This window comes from Triturus cristatus, chromosome 10, assembly GCF_964204655.1.
Source record: "Triturus cristatus chromosome 10, aTriCri1.1, whole genome shotgun sequence".
NCBI lineage: Eukaryota > Metazoa > Chordata > Amphibia > Caudata > Salamandridae > Triturus > Triturus cristatus.
Window position 1 is genome coordinate 672641540 of NC_140593.1, and position 22642 is coordinate 672664181.

The 22642-nt window shown below is 41.1% G+C and overlaps 1 protein-coding gene across 6 annotated transcripts in view; it reads left to right on the forward strand.

Moving 5' to 3' along the window:
- The window catches only part of LOC146789879 (uncharacterized), a 499281-nt gene that overhangs the window by 227761 nt on the left and 248878 nt on the right, over nt 1–22642 (forward strand). Inside the window, exon 1 of one of the 6 annotated variants that reach the window (XM_085628149.1) lies at nt 19744–19804. The exons of 4 other annotated variants lie outside the window; for them this stretch is intronic. In XM_085628149.1, coding sequence (XP_085484275.1) covers nt 19781–19804 — 24 coding nt within the window. In that variant the 5' untranslated portion in view covers nt 19744–19780. Of the gene's footprint in view, nt 1–19743; nt 19805–22642 lie in introns of those variants that run through there. One more of the 6 variants, XM_085628147.1, reaches the window with a different exon arrangement.

Below are 22642 nucleotides of genomic sequence, written 5' to 3' on the forward strand. Positions count from 1 at the left end.
AGGAGTAATCTACATATGTTGGGCTTCCCTGAGGGGTTTGAGGCCCCCACCCGACAACTTTTGTGGAGACCTGGTTTCATTCCGGAATGCCAGAGGGATCCTTATAGCTGTATTTTTTATTGGAGTGGGTGCATCGCTAATTGGTGCAAAGGCCCCTCCTAGAGCGTTAATTAGCAAAATCCCGCCCAGGGTAAACTCCTTTATTCGTCATCTCATATTATGGGCTTCCTGGACTATACTAGAGCAACACAACTGCAACGTAAATCCTTCGATGCGGCAAAGCAGAAACTCAGACTGATGTCTACTCTGTATATGTTGCTTTCCACGCAAGGCTGTTGGTTGTTCATGCCTGCCTGTTCTGATCCCACTGTGTGCTTCCCTTTGCTCCAAACCAATTCCGTTTTGGAGTTAGTCTCATGTCCTGGAATATAAATGGTCTTTTAAACAGTATCAAAAACACCATAGTTCTTAAAACTCTTCACTACCACCAAATGGAGTAGCTCTTCTAAAGGAGACCCACTTCCTGGGCACTCGTGCCCCTTTCTTTGCAGGTTCTGCTACATTTGAGTCTTCCACTCCAGCTTCACTAGGGGTTTCAGGGGCATGGCAATCCAACTTCACAAGACCTTTCCCATAGTGGTCACCCAGGTTCTACATGACCCACTGAGTAGATATATGGCAGTGATTGACACACTAGAGGGAAAACCTTACAATCTCCTTAGCATTTACATCCTCCCTCAACTGCAAAAGCAGACTTTTCATGACTTGAGGCAGCTGATTGCTGATCTTCCCTACAGCGCATTGCTTCTTGGGGGAGACTTTAACGCTGTAGCTGACCAAGCTCTTTGTTCCTGGCCCTGTCACTCGGAGACCGTTGAGCCCACTCCTGATCCCTCAACCTCTGGACGTCGTCCCTTGGACTGTGTGATGCTTGGAGGGTCTGGAACCCATGAGACAAAGCTTATACCAATACCTCAGCTTCTAATCACCATACTATGTCCCGGGTTGACTATATCTTTGTCCCTTGTGTAACTATGTGAGCACCGTTTATATATTCTATAACTGTTTTGTAAATGTTTTTTCATATTTGCTATTTTAGTAAAAATACCTTTTTGTATTAATTTTTGTTTCTGTGTTGGGTACCTCTTTAGGATTTCCTGGTTTTTCTGTGTTTTCATGCATATGAATGTTTTAATTGCTGATTGTTAATACTTTTCTCGAACCATTGTAGCTATAATATTGTTTATAGCCCCGAGGTTTTGGGAATAGGGTTGCCCTTGTTTGTTGTAACCTCACTACAACTCAAAGCACTTCGACCGAGCTGTGCAGAAGCTTGCATCCCGTCACTCCACCCCTCTATCACCAAGGCTAGCTGCAAACTGTGCGTTTTTTCCTGAAGCCTTCAAGTAAGGAGCCGCCTCTCATCTCCCATTCCTCCCCTAGCTTGTAGAGAAAGAAATATCTCCGATAGCAAGGGCACTATAAACAATTTCTGTTGCTCTTTCAATAGCCATCAACAACACATGTATGACTTTTTGATAAATAACACCCCGATGCCATGTTTCTGATGGAAACCTGGCTAAATGAATCATCTGTGCCAGATATCATTTCCTCTTTACCTCATGATTATTGGATTGCCAGGAGATATCAGAAAGACAAAAGAGGGGTAGGTATCGCCACAAAAAGGTGTTTCTGTGCAACACCAAGGAACTCACGTCCTTAGCTGGGGAAGTGCTCGCCTTTTCTCTCAGTCTGACCCCCAGTTTAACCTTTTCTGGTGTCTTAATTTATTGGCTGCCGAGCCCTGCTGGAAACTGGTCTTCCACTTTTCCTGATTTAATTTTTCCACATGGGCTCAAGTACTCCAGCTTCATGCCTCTAGGTGACCCGAATCTGCATCTAGATAACCCATCATACAGTTTAAGTCAAGCCCTGATCAACGACCTAGGCTCACTTAACCATGACTTAATCAACTCCCACCCATAAAGCCGGCCACTTGCTAGATACCATTTTTTCCAATGTCGCCGGTCTCACTACGGCCTCACCCCTTTCACTTCTTTGACTGATCATTTTTCAGTTCCATTCTTCTTATCCTGCACTTCCCTCTCCCCGCTTGCAGCAGCTAAACCCAAAGAGCTTACCAGAAACTGGAACAAACTGGACATCACTGCTCTGAACACTATTTAACTGAGACTTTTCACTTATTAGTCTCCCAAGTCACCTCTGACATCCCGGTGGTCAACAACTGGTTTCATGCTTCTCTTGACCCAACCCCGCCAGCCAAAATTAGAGTTGGGGCTAGGAAGCACCCTCCAGCCCCATGGTACAATGAGACATTGCAGGAACAAAAAAAATCCTGTAAAAATTTAGATAGAGCATGGAGAAAGCATTATGATAACACTGCCAAATAAACTTTTAAGACAGCCCAGAATATTTACCATGCCCATTGCAGAAGCAACCGAGCCACTTATTACGCTGATAAAATTTTAAAAGCACAAAACAGCCACAAGACCCTTTTCAAAGTCGGCCAAGACCTTTCTAACCCCAGCAATATTAAACCCTCTCCATCCCTTCCACAGGATCAATGCGAAGCCCTGGCAGACTTTTTTACCAACAAGGTTGCAAATATCTGTTGTACTCTGGCCACGGGAACTAGGTGTTCCACGCCACCTGAAAAAGTCTGTTCCCATGGGACCCACCACTCTGCTCCACTCAAGGAAATAACCTCAACAGATTGCAAGCTAACACCCTTCCATTTACACTTTTCTTACCCTTTGGATGTTGCCTGATTTACAGACCTATTACGGTCTATTAAATCGGGTTCCCCGCTTGATCCTCTCCCTCCTTCCAAGCTGAGCGCCTTGAGTCCACATATCTTTATTAGTGGATCTCTTGAACTCCTCCTTAAGAGAAGGCCACCTTCCCAAAGCTTGGAAATATGCCATGGTACTTCCCCTGCTGAAAAAGCCCCACTTGGACCCTTCCAAATGGGCAAGCTCTTAGAAAAACATGTTAATAATAAACTTTCAACATATGTAGAAACCTAACAAGCTCTGTACTCCTCCCAGGCAGGATTTAGAGCTGATCACAGCAAAGAAGCCACCCTCTTATGAGTCATGGAACACCTGCGCCAATTGCTACATAGGGGTGGCACAGCCGCACTGATTAACTTGGATCTCAGTGTGGCATTTGACACGGTGCCCCACGACAAGCTCATAGATAGATTGGTTCAACTTGGCATTCAAAAAGCGGCACTCACTTGGTTAACATCCTTTCTGGCTGACTGCACCTTCCAGGTTCTGTCCACTGTTAAGACGTCTAGTTCCCATTCAGTCACCTGGGGTGTCCCACAGGGATCCACTCTCAGCTCCCTACTCTTCAATATCTATGTCCGCCCTCTGGCAGACCTAAATGAAAGCCACCGTTTGACTATTTTCTCCTACGCCGATGACACTCAGATCATCTTTTCTTTGTCGTCGATGTGGAAAGTGGGCCAACAGGATCTCAGCTCCTGTCTTAACCATGTAGCCACCTTGATGACTTCTAACTCCCACAAGCTGAATGGGGATGAGGCTGAGGTGCTTATACTGGGCAAAACCCCACAGCTCTGAGGTCCCCAACACTGGCCCGACACCCTAGGTTCACTCTCGGAACCGGTGGACAATGTGAAAAGTCCGGGTATTCGGCTGGACTCCACCTTGCCTATGAAGCCGCAAACAGTCAAAATCACCTCGTCCTGCCTTACCACGATGAAATGGCTTAAAAAAATTGTCTGACTGCTCCCCCTTCTCTGCACAAAGAACAGTCACCCAGATTCTGATCCTTTCTAAACTTAATTATGGCAACATTCTCTACTTGGGTGCAGACAAGACAGTCATCAGACGCCTTCAGCTGGTCCAAAATGCCACAGCAAGAATGCTTTTCCGGCTTCCGAAATATTCTTCAGTGTCCAGCCTCCTTCAAAACCTCCACTGGCTCACCGTGGATAAACTGATCAATTTCAAAGCCCACCGCTTCATGTACAAAATCAAGACACGCGCTGGCCTGGGATTTTTACAAAAAACTGGTTGCGCCTTATCAATCCCGCTTCTAAGTGCTCTCGATTAGGAGGCAGGGCATTCTCCTTCTTCAGTCCAAAAATATGGAACACACTTCCAGAATCAATAAGAAACTGCAACTTTCTTAGCCGGTTCTGCAAACAACTAAAAACTTGGCTATTCTAGGCCTCACATGCAGGTTACTTACCATGTCCTCCAGAGATGGGAAACCTTACAGGCAGCTACGTACTATACAAGAATGAAATAATAATAGAGCATCACTGTGCCACCTGTGCTGGCACGTGACCACTCAGCACAAATATAAACATGGCAATAAGAGTAGTGTACTTCTATACTGACTGGCGACCAGAAACATTGGTTTGCGGTTTATCCCTGCCGTGAAAGACGCATTGGTGGCCTTAGGTACCACAGCAGATTAAATTGCAGCAGTATTTGCTGCTTACTATGAGTAGCTCTATGCCCGCCAGCCACGTTCTCCTGTTGAATGCGCTCAGCTGTTGCTTGCAGGCATAATCCTTCCTTGCCTGACAAGGGTTCTGCTGAAGGCCCTGGAGGAACAATTCACTGAAGATGAGATTCAAACGGCTATCCGTGACTTGAATTCCAGGAAGACCCCGGACCCAGACGGATTCCCCCTCAAATTATATTCCAAAGTCTGGGTCATTGTAGCCCCTCACTTGCCCCGGGCCCTACTCATAGGCCGTAAGAAAGGACCCCAAAAGCTTGATCTGGTGACTATTGTCGTAATCTCTAAGACCGACCAACCATCAACGTATTGCGGGTCCTACCGTCCCATCTTCTTGATTAACGCTGATATCAAAATGTATGCTAAGATCCTAGCGACCAATCTCCAGACAGTTATCAGCTCCCTAGTGCACCCAGATCAATGTGGGTTTATACCAGGCCTCAGCACTAGACACTGCATTCGGCGTTTGCACGTCTCCCTAGCTCATGTTGGTGAAATCAAAGAAGATGCGACCTTACTACTGTTCGATTTTGAAAAAGCCTTCTAAATGTTCAATTGGTATTATCTTGGAGCAGTCCTTTGCCAGATGGGATTTGGGGTCCATTTTCAGGTGATGATATCTCTTCTATATTTCCATCCGACGGCCCAGGTCATGATTAACGAGTTGTTATCCCATGCGTTTTCGATCAGGCATGTTACCCGACAAGGCTGTCCCCTCTCCCCACTCCTCTTCACTCTGGCCATTGAGCCCTTGGCACGTTTGTGCAGATGAGGGGATGGGAATGGATTGGGGCTTCTGAAGATAGACTTGCATTATATGCAGATAATGTCCTCCTATATTTTACAGATTCAGCGGTTTCGGGCCCATGCACCCTTGAGCATTCTTGGTCTCTTTGAGGATGCCTCAAACAAGGAGCAATCTCTTCCTATTCCATTATGAGAAGACAGCACATCGAATGACTGGTGGGTGGGCATCCCAATGCGTTGCCTCAGCTTTAAATATTTGACCTCCCTAATCCTCTCAACCTGGCACGACTCTTGAAGGGGACTAGGACTGGCCTGGCGACGTGGCAAAACCTCTCTCCTAATCTTTTGGGTAGAGTTGCATTAATAAAAATAATAATACTGCCCTGATTCCTATACATCTGACAAAATTTCCCACTCCACATTCTCAATATTTGGTTCAATGAGGTGGTGGTGATGTTTCTATCCTCTCTTTGGCGTGGCCATCCTCCATGCATCGCCCAGGGTAAATGTCACCGCTCGGTTTATGATGGAGGAGTTGGGGCGGTGGACATCCGCCTCTACTACTGAGCATCCCACTTACTGATTATAAATGACTGGCTAACGGGATGCTAGGACAACCCGGCGTACCAGCTGGAGTTAAGCGGCCTATTCCTTGATGGGTTGATGCACTATTTATGTGGCCGACCATTTCCTCACACGTTTCCAGAAGTAACCAGAGTGATATTCTTGATGTGGAAAGGGGCTCTATGCTTCACGGGCTGGGACTGTCGCCTGACTGGGCAGACTTCCGTTTGGAGGGGTCACTGATTGGCACAGTTGTCTGTTTGGAGGGTTCTGATAAGGATCACTATACTGGCTGATGTTTGGCAGAGGTCCACCATGTACGCCTTTGCCGATCTCCAAACCCAGTTTTCTCTCCCTCATACCCAATTCCATAAATTCTTGCTGGTGCGTCATGCCCTAGGATGTTATGGTGAATGCCCACTAGAACTTACAGAATTCAGCCACCGGGAGGCTAGGTTATTGATAGGGAAACTGGTATGATTTCCAACTGTATCGTGCCCTTATATGTAACGCCCCAGAGACACTAGAACTGCTTTGAAAGAAATTGGAGGGATGGATCAGGCACCTGGAGAAGGTTGAGTGAAAGCATGCATGGCGCCTAGAGTGCTATCAAACTCAGCCCGCCTATGTTTGATAGAATTACACTATCTACACCAGACTCACCAATGATTGGGTTATGCAGTTGTCCTTTCAAACCCCAGATGTGCCTGCTGTCAGTCTCCAACAGCAGATTTCTTTCACATGGTTATTGGTCGAGAAATACCGCTACCCTCTCAGCCATCCAGAATACCTCAATCCAACTCAGCCATCGTGAATACCTCAATCCAGCTGACTCCAAAGGTAGCACTGCTGGGTATAATGGCCAACTTTGGGGATTCCAGGGGTGATAGGACTCTGGTGGGACTGACGGCCCTGGTGGCCAAGAGGGACAGTCTTGGAAACAACTCACTGAAGTTAAAGCAATGGCGCACTAGTATGAACTGGTGTGCTAAGCAGGAGGAACTGATTTATATTGCCCAGGGATGTCTGAAGAAATTCTCGAAGATTTAGGGTAAATGGTGTGAGTATTATCGGTTGTCTCTAATGTTGGATTCTTTGCTTTGTTTTCTTTTTTTTGTTTTCTTTTCTCATCAAATAATACAGATACAATATCAGCAAGTGTGCATAGATAGCAGAATATGGATCTAAAAAGCTAACACATATAAATAGTGTACAAAAATACAAAAGCAGCAGTAATTCATCATACAGTCCTGTTTATAATCAGACTCTGGAGTTAACAGTAAGTACTTATTGGAACGTATCCAACCATTCCGTTAAGACTTCCCATATCTTCCGCCCCTTCTTTTTAGCCTGTATGCCCTTGTGAGTATACAGCGCCATTTCAAAATGATATACATATAAAAAATGCCCCTTCCATTGCTGAAAGGTCGGAGGTAAGGTATCTAGCCATGATGAGGATATACACAGTCTAAAAACTATCCTTGCAATAAAAAGCATTTCTAACCCAGGACCCAAGACTGTCTTGTCCACTCCTAATAACATAAGTTGCGGAGATGGGGTGATTTTACTTTTCAATGCCTCCCCCAAAAAGCCTACGATTTCTAATTCTAACAGTTTTAAACTGGGGCAGGAGTAAAATATTTGAGCCAGATCCACCTCCGTCGCCTGGCATCTGGGGCACCTTGTCCCCGCCACGCCACTCCATTTCGCAATCTTTGCTTGAGTTATATAAAGATCAAACAGCGTCTTATAGTGTTGTGACTGCAAATTTGAGGCAAACACCATTGTGCCCCCTAGCTCCAATGATTTAAAAAAAACGGAGTCCGCCAGCTCAAGTCTTTCCTGCCATTTCCCACACTGTTTCTCCAGATCATCAGGGACCAATTCCCACAAACATCCATATAACTGAAAAATGGAAGGGGCAGTTCTCTTTACCGTCACTTCCAGCAAAGGTACTTGATCAAAGCCAGCTATTCCCCCAATTGTTTTCACAACAAAGTCCCTGATCTGTAAGTACTTAAAAAAATGTTGTGGCCCAAATTAAATTTACTGCAGATCACATCGATGCGTGCAAACAGATTCCCAGCAAGGAGATCTCCAAGCCTGCCTACCCCGTGGCTGCCCCATCTATCAAAGCAGCTGTCGTGAAATATACAGGGTAGTTGTTCATTCTGGATCGGGGGGTATATCTGCTGTACCTGCCTACTCCAATTTTCTTCTGAACCATCGCCCAGTTCCTATATGCAGCATACAGAGTCTTAAAGCGGGATCGCTTAAAGTAGCTTGGCTCAAAAAACGTCATTAAACGTCCATGGGCAGCATTACCGATCAGTAACTCGTAGATGGAGGGTACACGATTGCCAGCGCCGTGCTCCATTGCCTGAGTGCTAAATAATACCTTATAACTCTGCATAGCACCAGCAAGATAGTATAGTCTGAAATTTGGAAGTGCCCACATGCCCCTCTCTCTGGGTAAACACATAAAGACATTGGAACTTCTCGTTTTCCCATATGCCCAGATAAAGCTTGCTGCTAATCTATCAATTTTCTTAAACCACTCGTTGTTGAATTCCAATGGGACAGATCGAAACACATATAGCAGTTTAGGGAGAAAAAACATCTTAACTAAGTTGCATCTTCCCATTATAGACAATCTCAGATTGTCCTGATGCCATAAAATGCCATGAGAGAGGGGATTGATGGAGCAAAGACTTGTAGAAAAGAGACTTGCTCGAAGGCAATCCTCTCATAATAACTTGTAACGTCATACTAATTAATGTATTGTGTAATTAATATGCACCACATTTCAAATATCAAGAATAAGAGAAGCTTGCATATGTGTCTTATTAACAAGTAACTCCAGTGAAATCTAAAATGGCCGCTAATGCGGGAAATTGCATTGCGCATGCGTCAACTACATCTACGTAGTTATGACGAGTTTTTGACATGGTACACCTAACCACGGTTACATTTTCAGCTCCCAAAATGATTCTTTCATACTTAGTCATCCGACTAGGGGTAAGGTACTGTGTTCAACTTCTAGTCAAAAGAATTCCCACTTAATGTGGAACATACACTTTCACAGGATGTCCCATCACAATTGACTCACTTTGTTCCAGACTCATACAAGTAGCAGCTACTGCTTTTAAGCAACCAGGCAATGATGAAGCTACAGGATCCAAGGTAGCAGAGAAGTGTGCTACTGGAGGTCGGCTCAAACCATGTCTTTGGGTTAAAACTGAAAGTCACAGCTTTCTCTTTCACAACAGAATTGTGCAAATTCTTTTGTATAGTCTGGCATACCTAAAGCAGGGGCATCACATAAACATTTTCGTAATTTTAAAAAAGCCTCCACACTTTCATCATCCCAAATTACTGGGTCCTTCGCTCTTTTCTTTGTCATCTGCCACTGCCTACAGTACTCCACTACACCAAGAAACATCCTGATCTCTCTCTGAGTTTATGGCAACTGCATCTGTTTTATTATTTTTATTCTCTGTGGGGTTACTTTTCTCACTCCTCTTTCTATTTGGTGTCCTAAATATTTAACTCCAGTTCGACAAAATTGTAATTTTCTGGAGATACCTTATGTCCACCATCAGCCAAATGATTTAACAATGCAATCGAATCCGTAACACAATCATCTTGCGATCTTGATGCTATAAGTAGGTTGTCGATGTACTGGACGATAACTGAATTTTTAGGCATAACTAGTGTTTCTAGACACTTTTTCAAAATTCGATTAAAAATTGATGGACTTTCTGTGTATCCTTGAGGAACACGATTCCATACTAAAATACGGTCTTCAAATTTAAAAGAGAAAAGATACTGGCTGTCTGGGTGTAAAGGTATGGAGAAAAATGCTTGACATAAATCAATTACTGTAAACCATTCTGCATTCCAGGGTATCTGATACATAATCACTGCTGGATTTGGGACTACAGGGCAGCAAGGTACTACAATCTTATTATTCTTTCTTAAATCTTGCACTATCCAGTATTTTCCGCTAGGTTTCTTAATACCAATCTACCAATCATAGGTGAATGACATTGACTGCTAATTATTTCTTTCAAAATTCCTTGTTTAATCATTCGTTCAATTTCTGATGCAACACCTGTTTTAACTTCAGGGCTCATTTTGTATTGCTTAGTATTGGGGTAAACTGCACCTTCCTTCACAGTCACCTTCACTGGATCTACATTTACCATCAACCCCACTTCTTTTCCAGTGAAATCCCACACTTCTGGATTCACAGTTGTTTTTAATTCTTCTGGTAAATCATCTTTTGTCATTACTGAATACATCTCATCTACCTTTGTGCCTTGTTTTGCCAGCATTATTTTGTAAACACTTTCTTAATCAGGGGTCTGAATCGCAACACCATCCAGCGTGCAATAAATTGTGCAGTTCACTTTGCACAATAAGTCTCTTCCTAGCAAGTTTACTGGACTAGAGTCGCACACCACAAATTTGTGCATTTCTCTGAAATTGCCAATGCGCACCTCCATTGGTTCTGTAATCGGGGTTCTGATCTGCGTATTTGATATGTCTACAACTTGGATGTTTTCTCCCGAGAGGGGTAGGTTTGGAATGTCTGCTGTTCTCACAGTTGAACTGGTAGCACCAGTGTCCAACAGAAAAGTGATATCCTTTCCTTCTACTTTCCCATGAATAAATAGACCTGACTGATCTACCGGCAAGGATGCGCAAAGTACGCACTGCTCTTCCTCCCCCCCTCAGGCACCGTCATTGTTCGTTGAAACAGTCGCTGCTGTTTTGCAAAAGGAACTGTGAAGATACAGAATTTTTCTTACCACTTCTTCCTGGAAATCCGGCGTCCGCACTGTACTTTGATTTGTTCACAAAATTTTGCATAGGGGCAGGTGGCACCTGACACTACTGATTAATAACCTGCTGCGGTTGACTCATTTACACCTCATTCTGCATCTGTGGATTTAAATTATGATTTGGGCCATTATTATTCTGAATACTTTTACACTCATTTTTCCAGTGTCCCAGTTTTCCGCACCCATGACAAGGAAATTTCTTCTTTGCATCCTCTCTACTCATTCGTCCTCTCGGTTTGCCCCCATTTGCTGCATTATCAGTCTGACCCTGTTCTTTTGATTGTCCATCAGTCTGGATATTTAATTTAAGTTCTTGCTGCTCTGCCAATTTCACTTGTGCCCCCATCATCTTTTCTTTTAACTTTTTATGTCTGGCCTCAATATCGTCCCCACAATACCTGGCATACTTTAGTATGTCATCTATAGGTATTTCCCTGCCAGCACAGCATGTGCTGCTGAATCATCTGACTAATTTCTAGTCTTAAACCATACACAAATCGATACACAAAATGACCCATGTCCTTATCTCCAATGTTTTCAAATCCGCTATACTGCTCAAACACCTGCAATAGGCGCTCATAATCAACATGTACAGACTCATTTGGTTCTTGGATTGTTCTGTCAATTTGTACCCAATCTGTTTCTTTTGGTGGAATTTTCCTTTTCAAGAAAGTAATCACTTGGTGATACTTCTTCATTACCTCATCTGATGGGACTCCTGTTTTTTGATCTCTTGGGTACTCATCACTAGGCCAATCAACTGTGATTTTACATTCTGTCCATAAATCAGCAGGTACCACTATGTCAAACAGACCATCTAAATCTTTCAACAAAACCTTAGAAACTTTCACAAACCTTTCAACCTGCTTGTACCATTCAACTGGTTTTTCTCTCAACTTGGGAAAATCATTAGTAAATGACAAAATATCTTGTTGACTCCATGGAACATGCACATACCCTCCCCCAAGAACTTCTATCATTGGGCATAATCTCTCTGTTTCCCCTGATGCTTTTAGTAAATATTCAGGTGCGGTCTGATTTGCCTGTGCTTCCTCTTTCTTCTTTGTCCACCTAGTCTTCCACCTATCTAAGTCTCACCATTTCTGTAAAATGGTCATTAACTCCTTAATCTGCAATTTCTTTCCAGACACATTCATATTTTCCAAATCCTTATCAGTAAATTCAGCTCTATATGGCTTCTGTAGTACCTTCGATCCCCCTATTTCAATCCCCATTTCAGAGGCAAGTTCTGTCAATTTTTCATGAAATATTTTAGCATTTCTAATTATGCTTCTACATATGATCAACAACTCTTCTTCACTGTATGCCCACATTTCCAGCTATCATCTCTTCTAACTCCACTTTTCAATTTGAAAATATCTAAAATCTTTGGGGTTGAACCTTGTTTTTCTATTCCCTGTGCCCCTCTCTCCAAATCCTCTGGAGTCACTGCTGTAGCACTTCTGACCCCCTGAAGATGTCACTGATCTTCCTTCTTTTGAACAACTAGGTATAACTTTTCTCGGGGTTTCATTGATTTGCTCTCTTATTGGCAAATCCATTAAAGATATTACTGAATCACATCCACTGATTTGGTCATCGGTTATTAAAATTTATTTTCGAGGTTTATTTAAAGGAGTTGTTGCAACCGGCGGTTTGGGACAGTTTGCTTTATCTCCATACATGGGAACAACAGGACCTATAGTTACTGGTATAGTCAATGCATCAGGGTGTACATTCAATTGTGTTATTTTCTGTATTAATTCTTCTCTATTGTTATTTAAAGCATCCTTTTCTTTATCTTGTAGTACCCTATTAACTGTTGTATCATGTACAATTTGTGGAACCAATGGTGTTCCAAAAACTGGCGCACTAGGAGTAGTCATGCTTATTTCTTCCTGATATGGCTGAGGGTTTTTAGTTAACATGTCCTCCATTAATTCGTCTTCTGATTCTCCGAAACCTGTCATTGTCTAGTGTTTAGTTTTCTCTTTACATTTCCCTCCTGCCTGTTCATCAACTGTTAATACTGGATATAATCCTTCTGATACCATTGCTTTTCTCCATTGTTTCATCTGACCCTCACGTGACTCATGCAAATATCTAGGAAAATGTCCCAAATACCTCCCACTTCTTTTCTTTTCTCTTTCATATGATTCAGTTTCCCACTCTTCTAGAGCCTCATATTGTGTCATTCTAGGTCTAGGATCTAAATCATTCATCCGCATTCTCAAATTCTGCAAAATTCTTTCATTAAATGTACCATGTTCTGGAAAAGCCAAACCACCATCACCTTTTGTATACGCTATCCAATTTTCCATCCATACACACGTATGATATCCTCTTTCCATCATCATATATGAAGCAGGTGTTTTTGGCGGAGGAATAGAAATCCCCTCTCTAGTCAATACTGGCTTATCTTTCTTAAAGAAATTCTTAATTCTCTTCACAAGTCACATTTTCCTCTTTTCCCCATACATTCTGTACTGTGAATACATAAAACAATAGTCTGCAAAACCTCAAGTTTTCTGTCAGGTCGACTTGTACCAGATGACCAATAATATTCAACCATTTAATTTTCCACCTACCAATCCAAAATTAGCTTTTATTCAAACTTTCAATCGAAATCCAGCACACGCTTTTTATCCAATGTCAGCGCAGCCTTTTTGTGACGTCAGTATAACTCCTCACCACTGACCCCTCCTTTACAATTTCCTTTCTCGTCACACACCCGCTGTTTTAACCAATCCCAGCGCGGCTCCCAGTGACGTCAGTACAACTCTGCCGACTGGCCCTCTTTTCAAAAGGAAATACAAAACGTATTCTATTTTTAAATTCGCATTTAGTTTCTCATTAATAACAACATAAAACATTCGCTACTCTGTCTGTTCCACTAGAAACAAAGGATAGATTATTTCTTTTGCTACAAGTAAAACCTTCCGCTTTCTCTTCATATACTGCGAGTAAAACCTTCAGCTTACTCTTCATCCAAGCTTAGAAGAACCTGCTACTTCTTCGGTGTTACCCTTTCTAGGTGATATAACACTAAACTTTCACCAGCGAACCCTTTGCTCTCAATCACTCTTGCTTTCACACAGAAAAATAGTCCCTAATTTAGCACTGGTAGCCCTGCATAGCTTCTCAGTACTTTCTAACAGACGAGTAACCTCACTGCAGTATGGCTTCCATTTACCACCCACTATTCATTTCCCGGGAATTTCCAGACAACATAAAACAAGACATTAACGGGTTTGTTAAAACATGAATCAATAATCAATAAAATCAATGTTTATCACCAAACTAGTCAATAATAACCATCCTCTGCTACCAGGAAAACTGATCCAGCGGTAAGCCAGCCTCAGGTACTCTAATACCTCATACTCACTTGGGCCCATAAACACACACTTACACACATAGGCCACTTAAATCCACTGGAGTCAATTTTTATATTTATCTCTCTCCGATTAATTATCTGACATTGTTAACCAATCTTTCACAAATCAAAAGTTCTTTCCTCTGATCAATGGACCATTAGTTGAACTAGTTGATGGTGAAATGGCATGAATTTTATCTACTTTCTCTGTAATGAAATAAACACAGACTCGGGAAAATGTTAAATGTTTATCTAAATGAAATTCATGTCAGCCACAATCAAAGTACAGAACAGTCTCCATCACCCATGGAAGGGAAAAAGATTTAAATTAATAAGACTTTCAATGACGGTACTTGGAAAGGAGAGAATAGAGAGGGAAGCACAAATTAATCTCTACAGAACATTATAGTTACCTAGGATGGTGTGATAACCGACCCCTTGTCCAAGGGGTTGGGAAAGGTCCCCCAGGAAAGAACAGGAGACATAGGCTTCAGGATTCAGGACAGGATTCAGGACAGGATAAGGTGACCTCTTCTAGATCCGATGCCTGCCTGGCACCCCTCTCTGACACTATCATCCTCCTCAATTCTTCCACGATCTTCTTCTAATTATTTGCCTTAAATTCTAAGTCTGCAATAAGATTCTTCTTCAGCATTCGCTCGATACTCCGACAGCATCCCGAGCTCTGAAGCATTCCGGTCTGTAGTGAAGTTATGTGGAGTAAAGAGTAGGAGAGTTGAATGCTTCAAGTAATATGTTTATTAGCCACAGCTGCTGCAGTCCCAGAGTAACTGTGAAACATGGAATCTTTCCACTGGAGCCTCACACAGTACATTCTACATTCCAATGACATAGCACCATGTCATTGGAATGTATGCCAGATCACCACAATATCTCCCTTCTTTACAATAAATAAAACAGAAACATATTACATAGAATAACACAGCGTAAATACATCAATACAAACATAAACATCTGATAATTAATACAAAAGAACATTAATCACGATATCTTAAAGGTTTGATAACATTCCGCCTGCTACTTCTACGCTCGAGTTCAGGATGTGAGAAACACTTGGATTCAGAAACAACAATGTCAGTAGAGGAAGATGAAGGAACATGAGAATGCAAAAACGGTCTGGGTGAAAGACAAGAATCATGTGAAAGAGCATCGTGACAATCCACCTTCACCACCCTTCCCCGATTCCACCATTCATTTTTGCTAGTTTTCCCTGCATTCCTAGTCACAACCTCAATTCTGACAGCAGGTTTAAATTTAGACATTCCCTTGGGAACATGATTGGGGTCCTTGATGCGAACCCAGTCTCCTACACATAGTTTACTTTCAACAGGTCTAACTCTGTGGGTAGTGTCGTAATGATTTTTCATTTTTCTTTGAAAAACTTCAACTTTTGGTCTCACAATTTTGTCCATTTTTAACAAATGATCACTTTTGTGTTGACACTCTCTCAACCAAGCAGGGCACAACTTTGAGGCAGGTGGACATCCTTGTAACAATTCAAATGGTGTGATACCTGTGACAGCATTTGGACAACATCTATGTGACCACAGCATTTCTTCAACAGAGTTGCAAACATAAAACTTGTTTTGAATTGCCCATTGTATACACTCAACTAGTGTACGATTCATTTTTTCTACCAGACGATTGGCTTGTGGGTGGTATAAAGCAACACATTTGTGTCTGATAGCATTGTTGCTTAGGAAACTCTTCATTTCCTTAGAAACAAATTGGACACCGTTGTCCGATACAATTTCTTTAGGAAAACCTTCCCTTAAAAACAGACTTTTCAAGAACTTGACAACGCTAACAGTATTAGGTTCTTCTACAAATTTCACTTCCCACCACTTGCTGTAGTAATCTACAACTACAATGGCAAATCTTAATTTCCGTGGAAGTGAACCAAAAGGACCTATAAAATCTATAGCGATCTTTCACCAAACTGTGTTAGGTAATTCAACAGGTTGTAATGGAACTACCTTTGTTTTAAGACCTTTGTCACTAGAAGCACAGATAACACATCCCCGCACACTTGCTACAATGGCAGAGTCCATTCCGGGCCACCAATAGCTATCTCTAATTTTCCTTTTGGTTATAGTTTGTCCCAGATGACCCTCATGACCATAGGAAATAATCCTTTCCCTTAATGATACTGGTGGAATGAATTTATCCCCCCGTAGAAGCATCCCCTTTTCTTCAATGGATAGTTCATCTGCCACTTTGAAATAAGGTTGTAAATTTTGAGGCAGATTTTTTTCTTTAGGCCACCCACTCATGACATACTCCCTGACACTATCCAGTTCCATATCTTTAGAAGATTCATCCAACCATTCACGTTCATTAAAAGTGGTGTCATAACAAATATCGATACATGCAATTAAACATTCTTCATCGTTTTCCTCACAATTTTCAGGATAATCAGTGAAACTTAGGGGTGAGTGAGATAAATAGTCTGCCCTTATGTTTTTACCGCCTGGAATGTATTCAATTGAGAAGTTATACTGTAGGAGTTTTGAGCTCAATCTTGCTATTCTAGGGGTGTGATCTTTGATAACTGTCCCACTTAGCATGCTAATCAAAGGTTTGTGGTCAGTTTTGAGTACAAATTTCCTCCCCCAAATAAAACATTTAAATCTTTCAACCGCCCAACAACAACTCAAAAGTTCTTTTTTAATAACAGAGAAAATCTTTTCATTAGACCTCAATGACCTTGAAGCAAACCCAATTGTTACTTCAGTTTTCCCTTTCATCTGAGCAATGGTAGCACCAAGACCATCATTGCTGGCATCCACAGTGCCACAGTGATAATGCATTCTTGTGAAGGTTCAAATGGTGCAAGGACTCCGGCAGAAATGATTTCCTTCTTCAACCCTTCAAACTCAGCTTGACATTTCTCTTCCCAAGAGAATATTATGTCTTTCTTTAACAATTCCCTCAACCTTACAGTTTTCGCTGAAAAATTCTGAATGAATTTTGAATAAAATTCACAAAGCCCTAAAAAGGAGGCCACATTCTCTTTAGACTTAGGCGTAGGTGCTTTGGTGATAGCATCTACTAAGCCAGGTCTAGGTTCTACCCCTTTCTCCGAAATTACATGACCTAGATATTCTATTGTAGTCTTGGAAAATTCACATTTACCCCGATTGGCCACAACACCAAATTTTTTAATCTCTCTAATACATCACTCATACGTTTGTCATGACTAATCTGATCTTTTCCCGCTTTTAAAATGTCGTCCTGGAAGGTCACTACCCCATCAATACCTTTCAGTACATTCTCCAACACACGTTGAAAAACAGCCGCAGCCGATGCGAGACCAAAAGGCATTCTCTTAAATTGGTAGGAACCCATAGGAGAAACAAAAGCTGTTAAATGCCGTGATGAGTCCTCAAGTACCACTTGATGATAAGCAGATGCTAGGTCAATTTTCGAAAATAACCTAGCACCTGAAAATGTACTTATGATGTCGTCAATCCTGGGCAAAGGGTGTGAGTCAACCCAAATTACTTTGTTGAAACTCCTTAAGTCGACACACACTCTCAATTGCCCATTTTTTTTTCTTGTGATAACCAATGGACTTAACCATAAAGATGATTCTATTGGTTCTATTACACCATCATCACACATTCTTTTAAGAATGTTTTCTAAGTCTTCACGTACACTGAATGGTACATTCCTCAATTTGTGTTTCACAGGAGTAACACCCTCTTGGACCTTAATCTTGTGTTTGAATCCATTAATTTTACCTAACTTGTCACCAAACACTGTAGGAAACTTCTCAACCCATTTGATATTATTCTCACCTCCTGCAACAACCTCTCTATTTTCCTCACCATCAGTCACTAATGAAACTTGTACATCTCTCCCAGGTCTAAGCGTCATCCCAAAAAGACCTTGGTGATACCATCAAAGAATATTTAGACCTTTCTTAGCCACGTATACCTTTCCAAAGATGCTACGATCCTTGAATTTGAGTTGACACTCAAAATATCCTGACAATTCAATTTTTCTTCCATCATACGTGACTGGGTTCCTATCTGGAGGAAACAACATGCGTTTACCCCATATTTCGTCATACAACTCATCAGTAATCATCGTCATTCTAGCACCAGAATCAATGATCTTTACCGTCTACCTCAATTTGTTCATACGGATCTACACAATTAGACTCCTCATCTTGTACTATAACAATCATGTCTCTGACTCCTCTTGTACAATTTTGTTCTTCATCTGAACTGTCAAATACATCTCCATCTTGCATTGCATTAATTCTGTCTCTAGGCGTCTGACAGACCTTTGCAAAATGTCCAATTTTGTTACACACTTTGCACTTCACATTTTTAGCAGGACATGGTCTGCTGTTAGGTCCATGTCTATTATTACCACATCTAAAACAAATATTCTTTTGTTGGAAAAAATTATTAGACTCTTTTTTCTTAGAATTTTTTTTTAAATTACTATTTTGTTTTGAAACTGTACTTTCATTCATATTTTCTTTTGCAAGTATGCTTTCTTTCACCACAGACACACCACTAGTTTCTTTGCGAGTGAGTTCTCTAAGTGCTTTCCGTGAAACCTCAATCCCCTTTACTATGTCAATTGTTTCAATCAAATTTGGGTTTCTCATAGTGAGGAGTTTTTCTTGTACTTTTTTATCCCAATAACGTACTACTATTTGGTCCCGTATAAGCTGGTCTGTAAAGTTTTCAAATTTACATTCAGCAGCCAACATACGTAACACCGCTACATACGTATCTATAGATTCATCTTGCAATTGCTCTCTTGTGAAAAACTTATGTCTGTTAACAATTAAACTGGGTTGAACGTCAAATTGTTTTTCCAATTTCTTAACAGCTAATTCGAATTCATCTAAATCTTCTTGACCAAGAGGAGTAACATACGGTGGAAGATGTTCATAAATAGATTGACCCTCGAATCCTAAATTGTGTTCCAATAGGAATCTTTTACGCTCTGGTCGATATCTATTACCACCTATAGCTCCTAAATATTTTGTAAAGGCCCTATACCAATTTCTCCAAGGTACAGGTGGATCTCCAGGGGTTTGGAGGAAAGGAGGGGGAGTACCAACATTTTGCATAGTTGCCATTACGTTTAAATTTTGAACAATATCACTTCCTATCCATTTTTTTGTAAACCAGATATAGAATTTGTATAAATTACTGGATAATTATAATCAAAATACTTCTTTAAATGAGAATTAAAAAAAAAAAAACATAAAAAAATTATACCATTTAAGAATAAAAATAATGATATTGTCAATAACCTTAACGTGTGCACATCACGGACGTGCAATATCTTTCCAAAATGTTCTTTTGATAATTCTAAAGATTAGTGAATTATTGTTGTGTTGTTTCTGACTTTTCCAGTTTTTCCTCCTTTTTTTTTTAAAGTATTTGAAGATCCTTAAGTCTTTGAAGAGAAGAAAAACGAAGTAGAAAACATAAAAAAAAAATATGTTCTTGTTATTTCTCTCTTTGGTGTTAAATTTAGTTTCAATCTAGTATAAGTCGTGTATGTCTTTGAGTCTCAAAGAAAACAACTTCCTTTTTCATTCCCTATTAAAGACAAGTCAGCATTCTAGTTGTTGATGTTGAGAAGCTTTGGTTGGTCCTTCTTCTGTGTTCTCCCTCTTTTTTATAAAAAAAAAATAATTTGAACCAGTAAAAAGAGATGAACACGTTTTATTATGCCCAGGTTGGTGAAAGATGAAGTGAGTTACTTTTTTCTTCAAATACTCCCAGTACAATTTTCCAATTTGAACACGTGTTGTGCACGCGCGCACTGCAGAAGGCTTTAATTAAGCTTCCGTGTTTGCCTCTCTTCAGTTACTTCTGTTACCCAATTTTTCAGTTTGAGCTCGTTGTACTCGCGTACACTGCAAAATGCTTTAATAAAGCTTCTGAGTTTGCCTTAACGTGCATGGACGAGTACGTTTCCCTAAGTTATGAGGCTTTCAAATTAAATCCTTCGTATGAGGCTTTCGAATGAAATCCTTCGTTCGGACAGAATGTTATTTACTTTGCGTCTCCCTTCACGCTTCAGTGACTTCTGACACAAGGCTTGATTTATTAACACTTAAATGGGAACCACTTCAGATTTCCCTTCACGCTTCAGTGAATTTTGATAATGGGCTTGACACAAACACGCAGTTGAAATGGGTGATGCCAAACCAGTCTCGTGTTTACTTTTAAAGTAATATCAGTCTCGTGCTTTTCTCGCTACTTTAAACAATGGCAGCCTCGCGCTTGGTTGAATATACACGGATGAAAATGTTTACTTTTAAACAACCAGTTAGTGACTGCCTCGCGCTCATTTAGTTTGTCTAATTACACGTTTTTGGCAATCTCTTCGATCCTCAATTAGATTTTATATTCAGGTAGATACAACGCGATAGTACTGAGATTGTTTCACGTTTCCTTATGGGCTGATCGCTGATATGAATACTACACAGGATACTGTTGAATACCATAACATGAATTACTTCGACACTGTTTAAATGGGGCGAGTTAATTATCTTGACATACTTTAAAATGGCTTAAAGTCTTTTCAGTGAGAGAGTATATAGTTTCTTTGTTATTTACGCTCCTGCGCTTAGTTGATAGCGAAAGTCTTGCGCTTAATTGACAAGTATAATTTGAAATATACAAGCCTGTCTTTTCTGATACGTGCGGTCTCCACCTGTCTTTTCAGATGCGTGCGGTCTCCACTACTCTGGGCTGTCCTTTTTTCTTTGATTTCTTCTTTAGAGAAGTGCCTCTTGATGCGTGGATCCTTTGCTGTGGCTAAATCGTCGCCAAATTGTAGTGAAGTTATGTGGAGTAAAGAGTAGGAGAGTTGAATGCTTCAAGTAATATGTTTATTAGCCACAGCTGCTGCAGTCCCAGAGTAACTGTGAAACATGGAATCTTTCCACTGCAGCCTCACACAGTACATTCTACATTCCAATGACATAGCACCATGTCATTGGAATGTATGCCAGATCACCACACGGTCTCTCTGTTCTAACTAATTACCTAAACTACCTCAATTATACCCTTCTAGTGCCATGTACCACCCCTTAATGTTTCAGTCTCATAGAACTCCTAATTCTGGTTGGCCAGGCAAAAGGGATGATCATCACACCATGTCAGGTTTCAGTCAACTTTCTTTAGTTCATTGTCTACTGATCCCTCCCCTTAATCTTTATTCAAAAATCTTTATTCCCACACGTTTTCGCAATTTTTTATCATCACAAAGTATATTTTTCTTCCTTTCACAGGACTTCATGTTGGTTCCCAGGGTATGTTGCTGTTTCTTTTCTTGGATGGCATTCTAAGATGTCAGTGCGGCTTCTGGCTCACTTAAACTGCGCATGTGCAACGATCACATGGGGTATAGACTTTGGACTTCGACAAAGGCCCGAATACGAACTAATAAGAAAGTAGGAAAGAAATAATTTAATTCCAAAATAAAATGATTTCACTGAATGCCACCTATCTCTACTCTAATCCCATTTACTTTTAAATGCTCTCCCCGCATTAGCAATTAGTAAAATAGTGTCATTTAGTTTCAGCAAAGCAGATGCTTAGCATGTGAGTTTCAAAGCGGCCATTTTGGAGGTGTCTGCGCAAGTGCAGAAATTTCCCTCCAAGCAAAAACTTGTAATAACTACGTAGATGTAGTTGACACATGCTCAATGCAATTTCCCGCTTTAGCGGCCATTTTAGATTTCACTCGAGTTACTTGTTAATAAGACACATATGCAAGCTTCTCCTATTCTTAATATTTTAAATGTGGTGCATATTAATTACACAATACATTAATTAGTATGACGTTACGAGTTATTATGAGAGGATTGCCTTCGAGCAAGTCTCTTTTCTACGAGTCCTTGCTCTATCAGTCCCACCATTCAAAATCCTGTTTGGCTTTCTCAAGAATAGGGATCAAATTTAAATCAATTATACGCCCCACCTTAGGGGTAATGCATATACCTAGGTAAGTAGCTTCACTTGTGATCCTGCTATCAGATGCAAACGTATGACTGTTAATCAAAACTTGTGTTTTAGCTTTGTTTAACAGAAATCCCAACCTAATCCCGAACTCTTCTGCCATCTCCTAAACTGCCCGCAGAGCCCTATCTGGATTGCTGGTAACTATGGCAATGTCGTCAGCGTAAGCCAAAGTTTTCGTGTCCCAGCCCTGTAAACTAATGGGTACAACATCCGGTGAAGACTCTAGCCTCCTGAAAAAAGGGTCGGTAAACAAGGCAACAACAAAGGAGACATAGGACAACCCTGTCTCGTACCCCTCTCTATTGAAAAGGGTACAGATTCTTGTCCCATTATTTGCAGATAGGCTATAGGTTTGTTGTACATTCCCCTAATTGCACCAATAAAGTTATTTCCCAAGCCGTTGTTTTCCAACACTTTCCACTAAAAGGCCCACAACTCACAATTGAAGGCCTTTTCTGCATCCAGGAAGGCCCCCCCCATTGGTTTTGCCAGAACTTCAGTTGCATCAAATAGAGATATGACCCTCTGGAAGTGGTCCGTAGTCCCCCTGCCTAGGA